Raw genomic sequence first — 18973 nt, 5'->3', positions numbered from 1 at the left:
AAAAGGCTGTATCAGACAATAAATGACAGGTTTGTGCAGCCATGCTGATCCAAGGGTGCAATTTCTACTGGAGAGAGCGACTGCACGTGCACCTCACTATTCAAATTGCTCTTTGTGTCCACCCAGTGTTTTTACTTTCAGTAAAATCTCTGTACATAATGTCCTCCTTACTGTCCATCCCCCAAAAGCAACAAAACAAGTTTTCTTTGTCAAGGAATCTTTACTTTTAGAGCTTTAAATGGTCAGGCTCCTTCATACATTGCTGATCTGCTGCACTTTTACTCCCCAAGACGTAATCTCAGGTCAGAGGCTTTTTGTGGTTCCCCAAACAAAGTACAAAACTTCCAGGTAGTAGCGCCTAGTCTTTGGTGTCCACTCTTTTAAAAAGCAGCTGACGACCTGGCTTTATAAACAAGCTTTTAGTTGAACGGGGGTTTAAAATGATTGTCTTTGTTTGTTTTTGTTTATGTAGTGTATCATGTTTAGTACTTTGGTTGTTTTATTATTTTATTATTTTATTATTGTGAAGCACTTCACAATAATAAAGGTGCTATATAAATAAAATGTGTTTACTTGCTCACTTAAATGCCAAATGATCTTTATCAGATACAGTGTTAGGTGTGTAAGCAGCATTCCTAACTGTTTTTCTTTTTGAGTCTGTTTGAAAAATCATAGACCACACTGCGTCTTTACCACATGTGAAATCAAACCCACACCTGTGCACTGATGTGTGAGTGTCTGCACAGACAAATTAACATTCCTTGGGCACACCACTTAACTTACGCAACAGTCAAACACGTGTGCTACATTTCTATTACACTAGGGGGCAGTGTGTGCCAATGCCAGAATGACAGCCGTGGCTCAGCAATGAGGAAAACTGGAGGTGAACGATAGCTGTCGTAATTTACTTACACACAGTTTTGCATAAAGGCCCGAATACAAAGTATGAACATGACACTAGCGCACACACACACATGAACACAAACACACACAGCAACATACAAAATCACACAAATGATGTGCATTCAATATTTAAATATAAATCACCTTATAAACTTAAAGCAAAGAACAGCTATGAAAATAGAAAAATCCATAAATTGAGATGTAGTTTATGGAGTAATGTACACGCAGCTGCATTAACACACAGTGACACACTGAAGGCCACTGCTGGTGTTTAAGACACCTCGGTGACTAGCAGTGTACATGTCTGATGGGGAGTGCATGCATCAGCCAATAATACCTTCAGCTGATGGAAAGGGCCGTAAAAATGATAAATGATACACAATAACACTGTTTGGCACCGGTGACTCGAGAGGTGTCGGTCCACAGCGCAGACAGACCCAGACGGTAAAGCTACATTTAACTTGTGAAACATCATAACTCATCTGTCCCAGTGTGACGGGACGGCTCTGTTGGAGGGACGACAGTGTGTGCGTGTGCTTGTGTGTTCCAGGGATGTACCTGCGCTCGGGGACGAGGGCTCACACACACTGGAAGAATCACTGTAGGTGTTAGAAACCTGCTCCGACAGTTTTTTCTTGTGACTTCCATCCGTCTTGTGGTGTTTCTTCTTGTTCTTCACCAAGATTTTGCCCATGAGCTCCATTGGGCTGGGTAGTGGCACACTGGACTCCAACTGGACAGGGAGTAGAAAGAGGGATGAAGAAAAGAAAGGTTGTGTAAACAACAGAATGACGTAAGAGCCAGCAGGAAAAAAGTTAAAAAAATAAGTTATTAGAAAAGGGAATAAAAAACATGTTTCTATCCAGCTAAAGACCACTCCATTACAGCCATATTTTACAGCTGATGTTTGGAGACACATCAGCTGATTACTAAAGGAAATTCAAAAGTTGTTTACTGAAGTGTTTAATTTCACATGTAAATTGGCGACAGTTTTAGGGGAAAATCTGTTTTGCCCAAAATTCAGTAAGGATGATTAGGAGTGACTGTTGATGTAAAAACTCACAAGAAGTTTACACTTTCAACACTCAGCATTAAACAGCATTAAACGCACATACAAAATATCTCAAGAGAGTCTGGCTAAAAGTCTGCAGATCTCTGATTTATTTATGGCGTACACTACTTTAGTGTTTAGTAATATAAATCATTTATCATTCAGAAAGTCTGTAATGAAGTTAAATATACACAGGATCAGGGTCTTTATAAATGTACCCAACTTAAAATGATTATTACTTTTATTTAACTTCTTTCAGGAGCAAGAAAACAGTGAGTTTTCCCATCACTTACTTTGCCACCTGCCATACACATTCACCTACAGCTCTCTACAGTTGTTCCTGGTGAGCGATACAATAAACGAAGATTGTTTCCTTTGTTTTCTTTGGCTTCAGTCAAACATTTCCATTTAAATGGAACCAGTTCAGCACTCGAGGTGGCATGCAATTTTGACTTGACTCAAGTGCATAGAATTAAAGCTGTTTGATTAAATCTTAATTTACCAGAATTGATTCAGTTCTCCCCAAATCCCCAAACCTCTTGTCTGCTCCAATGCAATAAGGGACTGGAAATTGGAAATCAGTAGAGTAAGTTGAGGCTAAAAACACTGAAATGCTCTAAACACTCACACTTGCACTCATTTCTAGGATTATTTCCACTATGTCACTGTTGCTTTCATGGTGAAAAGTGACCTAAACCTATTCACTACCTAAGTGTGTTCACACCACTCCATATTTGAATCATATTCAAAATGTAAATGTGAGTTCAATACAAAATGATATAAAGTACAATTATTTTACAGCTCATGTTATTGGTTACAATTGTACATGTATTAACATTAAATGCTTACATTTACTTGATTAAATTCTAAATGTTATAACAGTTAATGACACACCACTAATATATGATGCAGGCTATTGTGTAATCTCTAATCCATGTCTGTCACCTACTTCTAATTCAGATGAGTTAATGCTGCATTTATGGATTTCTGTACTGTTGTTGTTAGCCTCTTCTGCTAGCTCCACTGTCTTACAGTATGTTTATTTCTCTGCTGCCCACATCATTCCCAACCCTGCTCTTCCTTCACGACATTTCACTTAGCCACTTCTGATCTGTCAGCATCTTAAAACTCAGCCTCCACAAGATGAATCAAACCGCTACAAAAACAGCTCTATTTCCCAACATATTTCATATTTTCTTCAGCCGTTAAAATTGTTTTGGCAATACAGCGTTCAGCGGCATCATGATTGCACTGATGAGAGCCATATAGTGAATAAGAAAACAATCTGAATTACAGGGGGAAAGGACAGAATGTTCTCAGATTCTCAGAAAACAACAACAACAAACCAACAAAAATATTAGCACCACTCTCTCCTATTCAAACCAAATTCTGGTTTTGTGGAGTGGAACTACAAGAGACACTCAAGTCTCCAAGAAAACTGTAATCCTCTTAATTCTCACCCAAGGCTCAGCTAGGACCAGTCTAGCTACTATAATCTCTCTGCCCATGAGCTGATGCCCTATTCACTACGCTGTACACACAGCTGTCTCAATGTCAGAGGGGAGTGGCTGTCATTGCACTCACCTTGCTCTGTTATTACATGCTCACTGGTAGAAATCTGATTCCTTAATAGCATATTCTCTGTCTGGCTTCCCTCTCCCTTAGTGTCTGCCTCACTGTGTCTCTCTCCAATCCCTTCCCTGTGCCACTCCATTTGAAAGGCTTCTCCCTGATAATGCCTCAATGTCAAACGCAGTCAGAAGGCTGTAATTCTCAGCGGGGCTGTGTCTTTGGCAGTGGCAGAGCTGGAGGAGATCCCTGCATGTGTGAGATAATGTTGCATCTGACTGCTGGGACCTTCGACCGCACTTTAGTGTTATACCAACAAGGACAAGTCATCCCAGGAGAATACCAGAGGAGGAGTAAGTGGTGTGTTTGAGTACATATGTGTGCAGGATTGTATGCGTCTGATTGAACAAGTGTGAGAGCGTTTGCAACAAGTGTCTCCAGTTGCCTCAAATAAGTGCCTGCGTCATTACACACAAAGACTCCTGGGGGGGGGGGTGTTTGGCCACAAAGGGACAAAGCAAGCTTTTGACTGGTAGCCATAGCAACAGAGCAGAGATAGATAAAGGGCTGCCAAGAAAAGCCACGTTTAGATTACAGCGTAAAACATTTCCATTTAATCTTACACGGCTGTCATTGGCAGTCTGTGCCATGATAACAGAGAGCCAAACTCAAATGACTGTGGACTGAATCATTTAAAGTTGGCTTCCGGGGCACATACATCATCACTACAGGTATGAGTGTGTCTGTGATTGAAAATGAAAACACCAAGACTGCGAGAGAGAGATACGGGGAGAGGGTAAAGAAGTGAGCGATAAAGTCTAGGAGGCCATTTAGGAGCACGCCTGGAGTGACAGGACGAAGAAAAACAGTAAGAACACATTTTTGCCAGGTGCTACGAGGCACGTCGAGAAGTTGCTGAATGTGAGAAAGATGGAGAGAGAGAGGGGGAAAAAAGGAATATATAAACACAAAAGAAATGGTTGTGAATAGTGAATACATTTTTTATAACATGGAAGTATACACCCAAATATGCAGGTGCAAGGTTAGGATGCTGCACATCAGGCGGCAGTGTTCAAGGACGCTTCTCTGGTGCACTCATCTGTGCGATCACATCTGATGAACCTCTCACTGCTGGCCGTGTGTGTGTGTGTGTGTGTGTGTGTGTGTGAGAGAGCGAGACGGAGAGAGAGCATGCATGTGTATATGAGCATCTTATGTACTCACCGGATATTTTTCCAAAGGCTCTGTGAGTAATGCATCTCCAAATATTGAGCGACAGTACTCCGCCATCTTCGCCTGTTGCTTTGGTCTGAGGGCCATCACACACACACACACACACACACACACACACACAGATTATAACATGCTTCAAAATATCAAAGTACGTATGTCAGTCCTAGGAGCTGCCCAGGTAGATGCTCGCAGAGATGCGACCAACAAAATAGCTGATGTTAAATCATCCAGTGACAGACAAATACTCATCAATAAGGTCAACCGTCACACTGTTGCCTTCGCACGTCTGACATGTATCGATCTGCTGACTTACGAGTCCACGTGGTTCTCAAAAGACAGGATGATCGGGAAGGGCGACGTCTTGAAAGCACACTCAGCAATGGCCTCGATCACCTCCTGTGAGTTAAACAGACAGAGAAAAATAATCAATAATATAACTATTCTGACTACACACACACACACACATCGGGCAGACTTATCTGTTAATGTTGAATTATTGTTTAAGTAACATTAACACTGAATGTCACTGTTGGTCAATGAGTAATATGCAGTAGAGTGAAAAGCCAATACAGCATTTAAAAATGCTCCTCAGCTCGTGTAGCAGCCAGAATAATCTCCATTTACCATGTTATTATGATTCCCTACATTTGCTGGAATGCCTGCAGGCCTGCCCCAGAGAACATGACCCTACCTGGTGAAATCAATAACTGTAGGGGAGAGCAATCACAATGCTGGCTGCATGACGGAATGTGTGAAAAATCAGGGCAACTGGCTTCCTCTGTAACATCGATATTCCTTCTTTTTTTTTCATTAAAAAAATGTAACATGAAATCCTTTGAAGTTCATCACAAACTACATTTATTCATATCCGTCAATTTTCAGTGCGAATATGTCCACAGAAATGAGAGCGAGGAGATGAGGTGGTGTCCGATTTCTGAACCACTGAATGTCTAAGTCAATTACTCCATCGTTAACAACGGTGTCAATTCAGTTAATGCCTTCATTTCCATTTGCTCCATCTCCTCCAATAAAACTATTTGCCTATAACTCAACTCTCTCCATCTGTAGCTGGGATTTTTTTTTCCATCTCGTCTCTCATATCACTTACACACAACTTTGTGTTTCACTTTCAGACAAATTCAATTAAGTCCGTTCTGCTTCTTCTGTTTCTCTCATTAGATATAAATTTCCTCCAATCAATCCGCCCCCAACTCATGCTTGTTTTTCTCCAGAAGATTCCCGTGCCCCGAGATTTCTACCCTCCTCCTGCATGATGTGAGGAAACAATAAACACTGCTCAACAATATGATGTTTTGAATCAAGCATACGTGGTTTCCTCTGTAGCGTCCTGATCAATGAAGAATCTCATCTATTGTTCAATATTGTGACGACAACACAACATATAGAATAGAGCAAATACACATATTGCAGCTACTAACATATTGGAGAAGTCCCTGGATGTGGTATACTTAACTAAAGCTTAAAAATGATGAAAGATTAAATTCATGTTGTTGCTGATGTTATAATTCTGCCAAGGTTTGGTCTTCTTGAGCAAAATCTATGAAACATTTTTTTTATGCTGCGGCCCTCATCAATACTATCAGACCGGTCTGAGGGAGCGTTTGTGTATATACAGCAGCAGCGCAGGGGCAGATCGGGACATTAAGCATTTATCTTAAACAGCAGAACAACCAGTTAGTTTGGTTTTGGAGTAGAATTCATGTCTGAGATGTTTTTTTCCCGTCATACTCCAACCTGTTTTTTAGCTGTCTCACTTCAATGGTGCGATATTGCTGTTGAGTCCGTCTGTCTTGACATAATAACAAATCATTTCCTGTGTGCAGCAGCGCAGGAATTTTGCCAGATGATATGAACACCGCTACACTGACAAATACAGAGTCTTGTGGAGCTATGTGAACTCACTTGATAGTGGTTTCACTGGAACAGACATTTGTTTATATGGAAAAGTTAAGCAACTCAGATCATTAGTGTCACTCAGGAAACCAAAAAGTCCCTAACTGATAAAAAAAATGCAATTCCAAGGCACGATTTTGTTTGAAAATGTGTTAAATGAATGAATAAATTGATTTTACAAATGGTTAAAACATGTTCAGGGTTGTAACCAACACAAGTCTTTATCAGGGTCAGCAGTAAACTTGTTAGTGAGCAACACAAGCTCCCAGCAGTGAATGATTTACCACAGGCAGGATATTCAAATTCACGTCCCGTTTGAAGAATATAATTTAATGCTTCACATTTCAGGCAGCCACAAGGAATTTAATGCACATGTTGACAATGCCATTAAAATTGACCACTTTTCCTGCTATAAAAGCCTTTTTTTTGTCTTCTCATCTTCAGAGACTTCAGAGAATTAAACTTCCCTCAGCACTTGTTTTTAACAATCCCTATCTTTTACAGTTTGCTATCTGCTGAGTGTGTCGTTTGCTTTTTCTTTCCCCACACTTATCTCTGTGTATTTTATTCTTTATTATATAAAAGGATATCACTAAGCTTTTTATGATTATTATTTTTCTCATGTTCATGATCAGGATTTAATGTGTAATTATCTCTAAACTAACGTTGTTTAGTTGTTGTTTCATTGCACAGAACTGATGTTTTTTTTTATTATTTACATTTAGTCAGAGTTGTATTACATCATTATAAAGCCAAACACTTCCAACTGCTTAACATTAAAAAAAATGTTTCACTGGTGAAACATCAAGTGAAGGGCTTCCAAGGGCTTTCTTGCAACCAGTGGAGTTGCCCCCTGGTGGCTAATCAATATATTCTCACTTCCTGATTGACTTCACCAAGGAAACCAGAAAACTCCATCCATTTTTTATAAATATTCAATGCTGCAAACACATTTGCACAAAGACTGTGTACTAGAAGGCAAAGAATCTAAGGGAGATGAATATGAAACCAAGAATAGGAAAAATATTTAAACCCAAAATATCTTAAAACCAAAGCAAAAAAATAAAACCCAAACAAACACAAAACACAGGATGTGGTGGAACACAAAGCACTGAGTGGATCATGAGCACAGCATGTGGATTACATCATCGGTCTTTGAGGTCTGTTTACCCCCAACACGCCTCGCTGCATCCACAGACATTAAAATGCATCTTCAGAGAAAAATGTTCTCCCCCCTTTCTTCTGCCCCACCCACTCCCCCCAACGCAAGCGCTCCCCTACGTCGCCATTACTGCGCTCTCCTTGTGTTACCTTGAAGGAGATTTCAGTTGTCATGGTGAAGCCGTGAGTGATTACGGGCTCTTCTTCTGTGGTGCGACCCTTCCAGCAGTCCAGTTCAATGCAGCGGCACCCTGACAGGAGAACCTGCTTGTACATCTCAACGGAAGAGTTTCCTGCAAGCTGGCCAGCTGTAACACACACACACACACACACACACACATACATCTATGGTTCTAAGTAACTGTTGTATTGATTACAAAAGTAACAGGATGCATACAAAAGCACGTCCTCTCGCTTTTTAAGAGCTCATCAACCACATTAGTTGCTAGCATGCAGTAAAAACTCTTTAGCTGGCGTCATCTCAAGCAGGCAAATCTCATCGCACTGTCGCCATTAGGGGAGCAATTATCTCTTCACATTAGCAGCATGTTTTTCTGTGAGAGGCAGGGCTGAGTTGTTACTTTAGCTGGGTTAATACCTTCCCTGGTGTCTTTTTCATTCATTTTGTCATTTTATTTCTATCACTCTTCTCAGACAGCCTCATGTAAATCCTTTAAGACTTTAAGATGTCGAGCAATACATGAAACATTGCTTTAACGTATGGATTTCAGATGCAGAAGAGTAGACGAGAAGATAGAATAGAAATACGCCAAGAACGAATAAGTTGCAAAAGCTCTTGTCGGTTTAATTACTGCATCTTGGATCTTTGTGTTTGTTGGGAGAAAATCAACAATGCATTGTTTGTTTTTCCCATTTCTTCATTTCACAGGCTACGAGGCTGCTCTATTACAGAAACTGCTTTTCTTTGATTGCCGGATAAATTTGATTCACTTGAAAGACTCAATGCTCCCCAGTTCCCCCTGTAGAATAGATTTGAATAGATGAATCCTATTAACTATTGAAGGGAAAATGGTCTTTGTATTGTGCCCTGCCATGCTTGTGCCCTGCCAGAAGCCAGTTACTGTGACTACAATCTTTAGAAATATTTAACTCATGAATATCAATGAACTGAGCCTCATGGCACGGCTTGATTGGATAACCTATGAGAGGTGATGCAGGAAAAGGGGGGGGGGGGGGGGTCTGGTATGCTCTGGTGCATTTGATTGACTGACCTCCGAGGTATAAAGACGGTTGTATTCACTGGTGCAACCGTAATTGCATTTCTAAACGAACATGTGATCTGTTCATGGGTAGAAGAACAAAAGATGCACGCATGTATGTAGCCAGTCAGGAGTAAAATCGAGTTAAGTGGGATCACGCAAAGACAGAGCAGCTTACATAACAGGTCGTTTGGGCGTATGGGGGTGCATGCATACCTGTGAGGTATGTATTGTGTGACGAGTTGATGAAGTAGTGCGAGAGGGGAAAGGTCATGTCTTCACTCTGGTCCAGCTTTTCCGGTGGGATGATGCTGTTATCCTCACAGTTCAAATACCTGGCGAAGCCTTCCAGCGAGATCTGACCTGCAAGAACGCACGACACAGCACACAGACATGTGAGTTTGATAACTTTCTTACTTCTTTTTGACGTTTTATATTCCCACAAAAGTCAAAAACAAGAACTGTATTGTGCCACGGAGTTCCTCTGTAAATAAACTATTTATAGCACACGGAAGTACCACACTGCTGCAGTGGGTTTTATGTTCTTTGAGGACAGTGGAAATGGACACTGTTACCTGTTTATTTTAAACTGAGCCCACACAGTGAATCCTGCTTAAATATTCATGTATGTGTAGTGTTATTCTGGGGAAATAGTTTCCAACAAACGCACTGTTTACTCTTGTAAGTGAGTGAGGTAGAGTGTACACAAAATTACACAAATATCCCACCTTCTTTGATGCATTTATGGCCTTGACATCTTCAATGCATATAAATGGGGCTACAGCCACAGGATGTACACAGAGAGAGTTGATGAGTTGTAATCCATTCACAAGTTAGTTTTTAATTCATTATGGTTTTAGTTATTTGAATACATTTTCTCTTTGTTAAACTTTAAATGAAACACACATCAAATGAAAGAGGATGAGTTTGTGTATATTAAAGTCTGTCTCTGTGTGTGTGTTTGTCACTGCAGGTGTATTGAGATGAGCAGCTTAGACTAAGTGCTTTCAAAGGTTTCATTACAAAAATGTTTATAATCGCTAATTAAAGTCACACTGAGATCACATTAGTGGTTTAATTTTTGCACAAAGCCTAAGTCACCGCTTGCTAAAAGCCTTTGTGGTTAATCCTTAAAGCCTGTGTCTCTGTTTCCATTTCTCACACTGTCGGTGTGGAATGTAAGATAATGTAACATTCATTAAATATTCAAGGTTGTATAAACGTATGAAAAATGCCCAGTTCTTTTTAAACACAGGAAGTCAATGCTATCATTAACATTCTGCATTTTCTGGGCTGAACTGCCATTTATTTTGTGCCTTCTTTGATTTGTCAAGGTCACTCTTGTTAAGTCATGCCCATTTTCTGTCATCACTGAGCTCATGTTCTCCCTGAATGTGCTCGGGAAACACATTGATAATCAGCTGCAGATGAAAAGCTCACATCTCCCACTACCTGGATTCAAGATAAAGACTCGACACACCACACCTGGACTGGAATAAATGTCCTCAACATGGAACCAAAACACCTGAAGCCTCCTTCACCCACATGCACAAACTTGATTTGATGTTATGCTAAATATGCAAAATGATGCAACGTGCACAGCAGGTCCCTCCGGTCACGTTATGCTAATTAATGCGGCGCTGCCCTCTGCAGAGTTGTTGGACTAATTAAGGCTGGCTGCTGTCTGTGACATCTGAGCACAGTAGCACTCACTCGCGTCTTACTCCCTGCTGATAACCGTGACCTCCCACTGCCAGGCGGTGGCCTGGCCCCTGCATCACACGCTCACAAAGACAGTGTTTCCCCAGTCCCTAAGATGTTTGTAGGTCAAACAGGGAGAATGGTGTTAACATGCCATGGGATTACAGGTGTTATTCTAAAAAGTGAGGTTAGACCTAAAAGGAAACTGGAAATGCTGGGACTTCCTCTTTAAAATCAGTCGAGATGAACAAACAGTGATATGTCAACATCTTCTCTCGGGTTGAAGATCTCTCTTGTTTCATTTTGCACCTTTATTCATCCACCTTTAAACAATATCAGAATGGCTGAGTGAGCATAGACTGAAGACTAGACTAAAGATAGACTAAATTACATTTTGAAAAAAGGCTTGAGGTGGAAAATTTGGAGAATCAATAAAATGTGAGTGAGTGTGATGGAGACAAAATGTGGCGAATCAAATGGAATGTTTAGAGATTACGGGACTGAAACATCACTCCCACATCTTCATTTCACTGCACTGGGAAAAAAGCAGGCTGAAAGAAGAATGTGCCAACTGATGAGATTTCTCGGCTTTGAGCATGGAGCGAATATTACTTCAACGATAGATGAACGCAGCCACCATGTACCCGCAGCTATTGGTGCTCTTTATTTACAACAAGATGCGCCTTCTTATCCTTCTGTGGTGACAGGTACCACACTGATGCTTATCTCAATGAACTAACTCCCAATAGTTGCTTTCCACTAATGGATGGAACATAACAACAGCTTCAATGTGTAACCAGGAGGGTGAGCGGAGGAAAAGCAACCGTTTCCTCTTTCTCTTAGAACACCTGAGGCTGCCTGCATTGTCATGTCATTCCAGTTCTTTGCACTGTGAAAGCACATGTTGAGTTTATGCTAATATACAATTCTGACTGCAAATCCAGTGTGAGTGTCCTTGAGAGAGAGAAAACACTACATGCATGTGTATCTGAATTTGTGTGCGTGAGGGTAGCATGTGGAGCTCTGGACCCCTCTGCTGAGCAGATGGCAGCACTTCCTCCGGCTAGATAAATACTTCACATGGGGAAATCTGTCACTGGGACAGAGAAGGGCACGATTCCAGAAAGCCTGGGACAGGATGAACACACAGCATCACAGCAAGAGCACATCACTGGGATAAGAGTCAAACACTGGCCGGGCAAACAGGATACTTGAAAGATATTTTTTTTTTGTTTTTGTTTTTTTTAAAAAGAAAGAAAAATAGGAATTATTTGAAGCTCATGTAATTCATGTTTTACATACACTTGAGGAAAAAGTAGCTACTTTATTCAGAGCAACATTTTTAAAGTGGCACTCGAGCTCTGTTTCAATCAGTTAGGGTCAATTTAGTTTAAGTGTAATCATTAATAAAACGTGCAAATGTGAGAGTTAAGTGTTTTTTTTTCACAGTAACAACCTCTTCTGGCACTGAAGATTAGCATGCGTGATGACACGTATTAATAATTATATATTAAAACATGAACTAACACTTCAGACGAGCAGCACAGTTATGAGAGGTTCTACACATGTCAGTCACTTCATGATCAGCTGCTCAGGAAACTAACATTTTACATAAGTTGATGTAGTTTTGATTTAGTGTGTAAAGACGGTGTGATGTCATGAAGAATTTGCATTTGCTCCTGTCTTCAACCTAATTACAATGTGTGTTTTTTATGGGCTTTAATGGAGGAAATTAAATGTTACTCAATGATACAAAAGAGTAGCTATTTAAATATGTATATTATAAAAAAAAAATGTTTTTAAATAGTTAATTGTGATGAAATGAAAAGGGAAGTAGGGAAAACATGGGAGGGTTACATAGTGAGAGCAAGAACAGAATTCATGAAAAATGTGACTTGATGTGTGGTATTTGGAGAGTAATGTCTCCCAGCTTTGGCAGCTTCCTTTGCACTGACACTTCCAACAACATGGAAGCATAACATGTCCCGGAGTGTTGGACCTGTAATGCCTGTACATCTTTTTTTCTTCATGAATTATTCCACTCTGGATGCTCACAAATGACACCTAAACAGCTTGTTTGTTTTGCTTTTAGTGCAGTTTTATGATGACGTTTTGTTTTTACATTTATTTGGATACCAAGTTTGAGTAGGTGTAGGGCGGTGGTTTTAACAGTGAGCACTGATGACGATATTTAGTGCCTGTGGGAAAAGTGCAAACTGACAAAACACAAACAAGTAATAATAATAAAAAAATAAAAATAAATGCCACCTCTAGGAAAGCACATATGTCACATTATGCAAACTGGGGCATGTATTCAAACATCTAATGATACACGGGGGGGGGGGATACAGAACTCATGACTCAGTGACAGCAAATACAGAAGCACTAAAAGTTGCAAAACTACAACTAGTTGCCTGGCAACTGTTCCCAATCAAGAAGCAGGCTGGCACACACATTCATACACACGTACAACAATACTGTTGCTTTTAGATTAAATAATAATGCTATGGCATGTTAATTAATGAGCTTGTACAACTGTTTTTTTTAGTTGGGTAGAGATTCTAAGATAAACTAATCAGCTGCTGGCTGTAGCCTTTCATTAGATAAACAAATATCAGTATACAGTATTTTTACAGGCAACGTACCACTTGCTCTTTGTTTACACCCTGCTGAGGCGGCATAATGATGGGGGCCTTAATTAGTCGCATTAAATATTTAACAGTTTCTCTGTGCTTTGGAAACATTTATTTCTTACAAATGTACCTTATCTTTTAAAGGTGTTAAAGAATTGGTGAACTACAGTGGCCACAGCATACTAGAAAATATGTAAGTTTCTGCATCAAAATGTGAAGCACATGCTCTGGCTGGTTTGCCCATTTAGGCTGCTCTAGAAACTGAGAAACTGAAGTTCATACACAATTTCCAGGGTCAAATTCAAGCACTTTCTACAGTAGATCAATTTCATGCGTTTCCAGGACCTTATGGCCGTAGTAAATGTATACAAATACACTGTGTTTTATAAAAGTCACAGTCAAATGAGCAAGCAAGGACCATGAGGGAGCAGACTCTTATTTTATTTGTCCGTCTAACAAGCAAACTGTTCAGTCAAGCACCTTTCAAATCTTGAGAACACAACACTAAGTCAGTGCCCTTATATTTGTATCCATACATATTTAAATGCACTAACCTTTCTGTGCCAGAGACGGATTTGGTTCATATTTATCCACCAGCAGCTGAACCTGTTCCGGTTTGAGAGGAGGGTAGAGAATCTCATTCAGACGAGGGTCTCGCTGTTTAACGTTAATGAACTCCGTCATTTGCTCCACTGTCAGGCATGGACAACTCTTAGTCCCCCTGAAGAGATAAGAGGGGAGATAATAAAGTAGAGTGAATTGTGACAAAATGAAAAGGGAAGTAGGGAAAACATGGGAGGGTTACAAAGTGAGATGCATTAGCAAGGAGAGGATTAAGAAAATTGAGATATTAAAAATGAGAGTTGATGGAGGGGAGGAGTGGTAATGAAAACAGGAAAGAGAGGGAGAGCAACAAATATTCGCAAAGGACGAGAGAGGATAAAATGCTGTCTTGGGCAAATTATATTTTAATTTAAACACTTTTCCCCATCTATGCCACTAAATTATCCCCTCCATACCCTCCTGACTCTCATGTCATGTCACTTAACAATGATTAAAATGCAGATTTATGACTTGGAGTGGCCAGTATCGTGCTGGCATGCAAGCTCAGCTGATAGACTGAGTCCCTCTGGACCAAGGGGTAGCTCTGCATCTGCAGTGTGTGATGACATTCAGCCAGGATCGAGGAGCGCCGTTACAACACACACTGTCCTGCATTAATTAACTACTTATAATTAGTCTGATGGGCAAAGGCAGGCTCTTAAACCTGCAAAGTTATAATGCTTGATCAGGGCTGGCAGCGTTTATCTAGCTGCTGATTGTGAAAGAGAAACAGATGGCTCGAGCCAAACTGTAAATACTCACTCTCATATTATCTTCAAATGACTCTGTTTCTACATTGGGATTTTCCCTGTTTTGTGTAAACTGCGAAGATTATAAAATCTGGATAAGATCCTAAAGGAGAAAATATAAGAAACCCAGTTCTTACACGTCAGAGAAAATGTGGTCCAGCTCGGGTCGGGGGCAGATGTTGCTCAGAAACATGTTGTACACCTCTGGAGTGAAGTCTTCCTGGGGGATGGAGTCATTCTACAGAGGAGAACAGCAACATGGTCAGATAATCTGTAGTAGCAACAGAAATAGAATCACTTTGGGGAGCTAGTGGCCAAGTAGTGCTAACAGCCCTGTGGATTAACTACTTACAGTATATAGAGTATACTCTACAGCAGTGTTTTCTTCTGGAAACATTTTTTTTGGGGACCCGCCTTTTAAAGATACCAAATTATCGTGACCAAAACTTAACACAAATCGTGGCACAAATACATTTGTACATTAATTACAACTTCATTTTATGCATGTTATTTACAACATGCACATAAATCTTAACTAAAAGGTCTGGGAAATTCTGCACATTTCCTTGGGGACGAACAAAAACCTCCCACGACCCATCTGTGGGTCCCAAACCAGTCTTTGGGAATCACTGCTGTATAGTATTCGCCGTGGTATGCATACTGATCTTTTTTTTTTTTTAAAAAACCTTAAAACTGCAACAGGCAAATCAAACTTTAAATGAAGAATACAGTATCTCACGATAAGTCAGTTTTACACACACATGTATTTTGTCCCAAAGTACTCAATAGTCTGAGAACAGCCACTATCTTTAGATCTCATTCTGGATATAAGAAGGGGTAACATATAGGACTAAAATTCAACAACTACATATAATCTTTTTGTTAAAATATTAAGTAATCTTTCAAGACCTTTTGGTTTATTTCTTGCTAAAGCATGTTGTGTTGAGTTTTATTCATCCGTTACCGTTGTAGGTACGACAAGGTTACACATTTCACACCATGAAATGTTTCAATTATTAACCTGACCTCCAGTCTCCTTCTGGAGGAAATTACACAGGTATACATTTTAAAGGCACAGTGTGCAGCACAGCAGCAGGCGATAGCATTGTGGCACAGCGAGAATCAAGAAGGCAGAACAAAGCACTCGGAAAAAGGAGAGAGAGAGGAAGGATCAGGAAGGATGCACCAAGGGAGGGTGATGCAGGTCAAGCACCGCAGACACTCAGTGACTCATTCGTAAGATGTTGCACTTTTGCCACTGAGCGCGTGTGTTTGAGGGATTAACAGTCCTACAGCAAAATCCCACCAGGACGTCATACACCAACCTGTTTTTAAATCCAGTGCTAATTGTTCTCTGTATGTGTTCAATCTGTCATCGACTCAATCATTGAAAACATTTAATCATACAGTGTCTGCCCCACTGTATGTGGACATGTGTCAGTTATGTGTTCAGAGCGACAGTGAACAGCATTTCCCCACAAACAAGCATGCACGTTGCTCAGTACTGCTGGAATACAGAGAGTTTGTTGTGTTGAGGGACTGTTTACACCTCTAATGCATGAGAGGGCAGCTTCTCTCTGGTGATGTCTGAGTGAGGTGAAGATAAAACAGCTTTTGTCATCTCTATTGCTCCCACTGGGTCCATTTGTTTCATTACCACCAAAGCCAAATCAGCTCTGACTGGGAAGTCATGCAGACATCCAGCAAATAAGACTCCAAACGCACGAGTAAAGCACCAATCAAGCACGGTTTCAGGTGAGGAGAGAATGAGCCGAATGGTGCGGTGACGATGAATGGATGGAGATGAAAGAGCTTGGAGACAAGAGGGGAAGCAGGTTCAGAGACAGAGGGGATACAACGGAGACAACAACACTGAGAAAAGAGGGAGTTTCAGTATTTTTTGGTGTCTTACTCTGCCAGAAGGGAGGTTACAGTTTTCCAGGGCAGTCTCCACTCGCTTCCTGTCTGCTGAGAACATCCTGAAGATACTGCAGGGACACAAAAAAAGAGTGTAATATCAGAAAATACCACAAAAATAGAGGAGTTATCATTCCCTCAATGTCAAATTGTTGGATTTATCACGACCTGTAATTGGTATTTAATAAGAGTATCATGTTGTAACATCGAACAAGTGAAGGGATTAAAAATGGCTCCAACAATGGTAGATTAAGCACCAGAGGGCTCATACAGTACTGTACATAAAATGATACTGTTGACTATTCTTCCTATACACAACAAAATCCTAAATTTATTTCGAGGGATGACCATGTACCATGATGCATTCACAGTTTTATCATTTCCAATTATTATCCACACTGTGATTAAAACACCACAGTACCAGCACTGTGTCAGTCCTACTTGTAATTCCACAATCTTATCTTGCCTGTCGCAAAAGTAGTGTTCACTCTCGTGTAAATAATCAAAAGATGCACAGATATTGCCGTCTTCATTACTCATGTGACACAGCTATCGTATGAGCACTGTTCTGTGAAAGCGACTCTGCAGTGACATATTTTCATGAGGTGAGGAGAAAAAAAACAGCGCAGTTTTCTGTGTCCTGACATTTACATTTTTCATATCATCCTCTGCACATATGAATGAGTCATTTTTCTTTTTGGAGATACATGGTTTTCACTGGATGCTGAAGAATATGCTGTCCTGCCTCATCTGTCATTTTGAGCATTCAGAGAGACAGTGCTTCTGTGTGGTTGGGGGGCTGTTTTCTGTTTTATTCCACTGTATATAGAGAATAAATTTGATTTACTGCAGTGAACTTTGGCGTCCTTGCAGCTACCACTTGCAGCTGTTTAGATCAGTTTCCGCTGGTCATAGCCGCTTTTAATTACATGCAAAGGTATCCATGAGCACATACTGTAAGCTCAGTGGGGAAGCAGAGTCAAGCTGACATTAGTCTAGCTGACATGTCCTCCCAGTGAGGAGGTTAATTCCCTAAACGGCAAGGAGTGTTTCCCTGCCTCTCTGTGCTGACACCCGCTGCTTTTCCTCTGCGGCTCTGAGGGAGGTTATCTCTGAAGTTCACTGTTGCCTGCCTGAAAGCTCAACTTGACTAATGTCGGCGCTGGAAAGAGTTGTATTTCCAACGAGCTGATGACAAACACAAGCTGAAACTCACAACACTGGAACACACAAAAGGAAGTTCTCACACACATGGAGCTGAGGCTAGTACCGGTGTGCTTGTGGGAAAACTGTGGGGAAAAACAACATTCCTCTGGTACATGCGGGGGAAAGATGTAAACGTCAGCTGTCAAACAATCAGCACTTTGTAGTTTATGTTGAGTACACACACACACACAAACACACACAAACACACACAGCCGTGTCTCTATGACTTTAGAAGGAGTGAATGACAATATTTACTGCATTAAAAGATGGAGCATTATTACATGAGGCGCCATCAAAATAAAGTATTCTCTAACATAATGACAACTTAAAGATATTAATAGAACATAGAACAAATGAATCGCAGCCTTTGCGATGTTGACCTGAAAATGAAAACAGAAAATGTGACAAACATGGGTTCCCACAAAATGACACAAATACACAGAGCGGAAGAAAGATGAGAGTTGTGACAACAAATGTGAGGGATAGTATATTCTAATAAATACATGCATATATGCAGTTTACACTGGAGCGTGGAAGAGTGACGGCAGAAGGTGAATGACATTCTGCATGGATCAGAAACAGCAGAGAGGAGGCAGGGGAGAGAAGGATGAATCCGAGACTTACTTCTTGATGGGTATTCGCCCCTCAGGATTGAGCTGCAGCTTCAGTCGAGTGTATCTGCATTAGACAGAGCAACGTCACACTCACACAACATCAGCTCGAAAGCACTTGCTCAACTTTGCGCGAGTGATGCCCAGCGATCATCTATCACGTCTGCATGTGCAAAATCAACAACGTGGTGAAATACACACCCGTGTATCAATGCATGTGTTGATGTCTCTGTGCATACCATAAATAATTGGCTGTGTTCACATGACATGTTAGCATTGTGGCTAATCCCTCAGAAATCTTGCATTAGCAGCACTGAACCATGCAGCCGCAGCAGCAACAACACAGACAGTGCAGGCTGGGCTATAAATAGCTCAGCTGCAACAGGAGCCATCATTACAGGCTGGGTTTTAAGTGGCCACTGGCTAATAATTAATATCCATTACAGCGTCCACTTCATAGGCCATAGTAAAGTCACCAGTGACTGTAATGGTTAACAGGGCC

At 40.7% G+C, this 18973-nt stretch overlaps 1 protein-coding gene across 4 annotated transcripts in view; it reads right to left on the bottom strand.

The window, feature by feature from the left end:
* The window catches only part of LOC131444203 (1-phosphatidylinositol 4,5-bisphosphate phosphodiesterase beta-1), a 158533-nt gene that overhangs the window by 23235 nt on the left and 116325 nt on the right, over positions 1 to 18973 (bottom strand). For all 4 annotated transcript variants that reach the window (XM_058614407.1, XM_058614406.1, XM_058614408.1 and 1 more), the window contains 9 exons: positions 18485 to 18538; positions 16650 to 16725; positions 14875 to 14975; positions 13940 to 14106; positions 9268 to 9414; positions 7982 to 8139; positions 5070 to 5152; positions 4748 to 4832; positions 1462 to 1636 (listed from right to left, as the gene is read on the bottom strand). In XM_058614407.1, coding sequence (XP_058470390.1) covers positions 1462 to 1636; positions 4748 to 4832; positions 5070 to 5152; positions 7982 to 8139; positions 9268 to 9414; positions 13940 to 14106; positions 14875 to 14975; positions 16650 to 16725; positions 18485 to 18538 — 1046 coding nt within the window. The remainder of the gene's footprint in view (positions 1 to 1461; positions 1637 to 4747; positions 4833 to 5069; positions 5153 to 7981; positions 8140 to 9267; positions 9415 to 13939; positions 14107 to 14874; positions 14976 to 16649; positions 16726 to 18484; positions 18539 to 18973) is intronic.

The sequence above is a fragment of the Solea solea genome, chromosome 17 (genome assembly GCF_958295425.1).
Source record: "Solea solea chromosome 17, fSolSol10.1, whole genome shotgun sequence".
Classification (NCBI taxonomy): Eukaryota; Metazoa; Chordata; class Actinopteri; order Pleuronectiformes; family Soleidae; genus Solea; species Solea solea.
The sequence above is the reverse complement of the archived record's forward strand: the minus strand, read 5'-3'. Positions and strand labels throughout refer to the sequence as shown.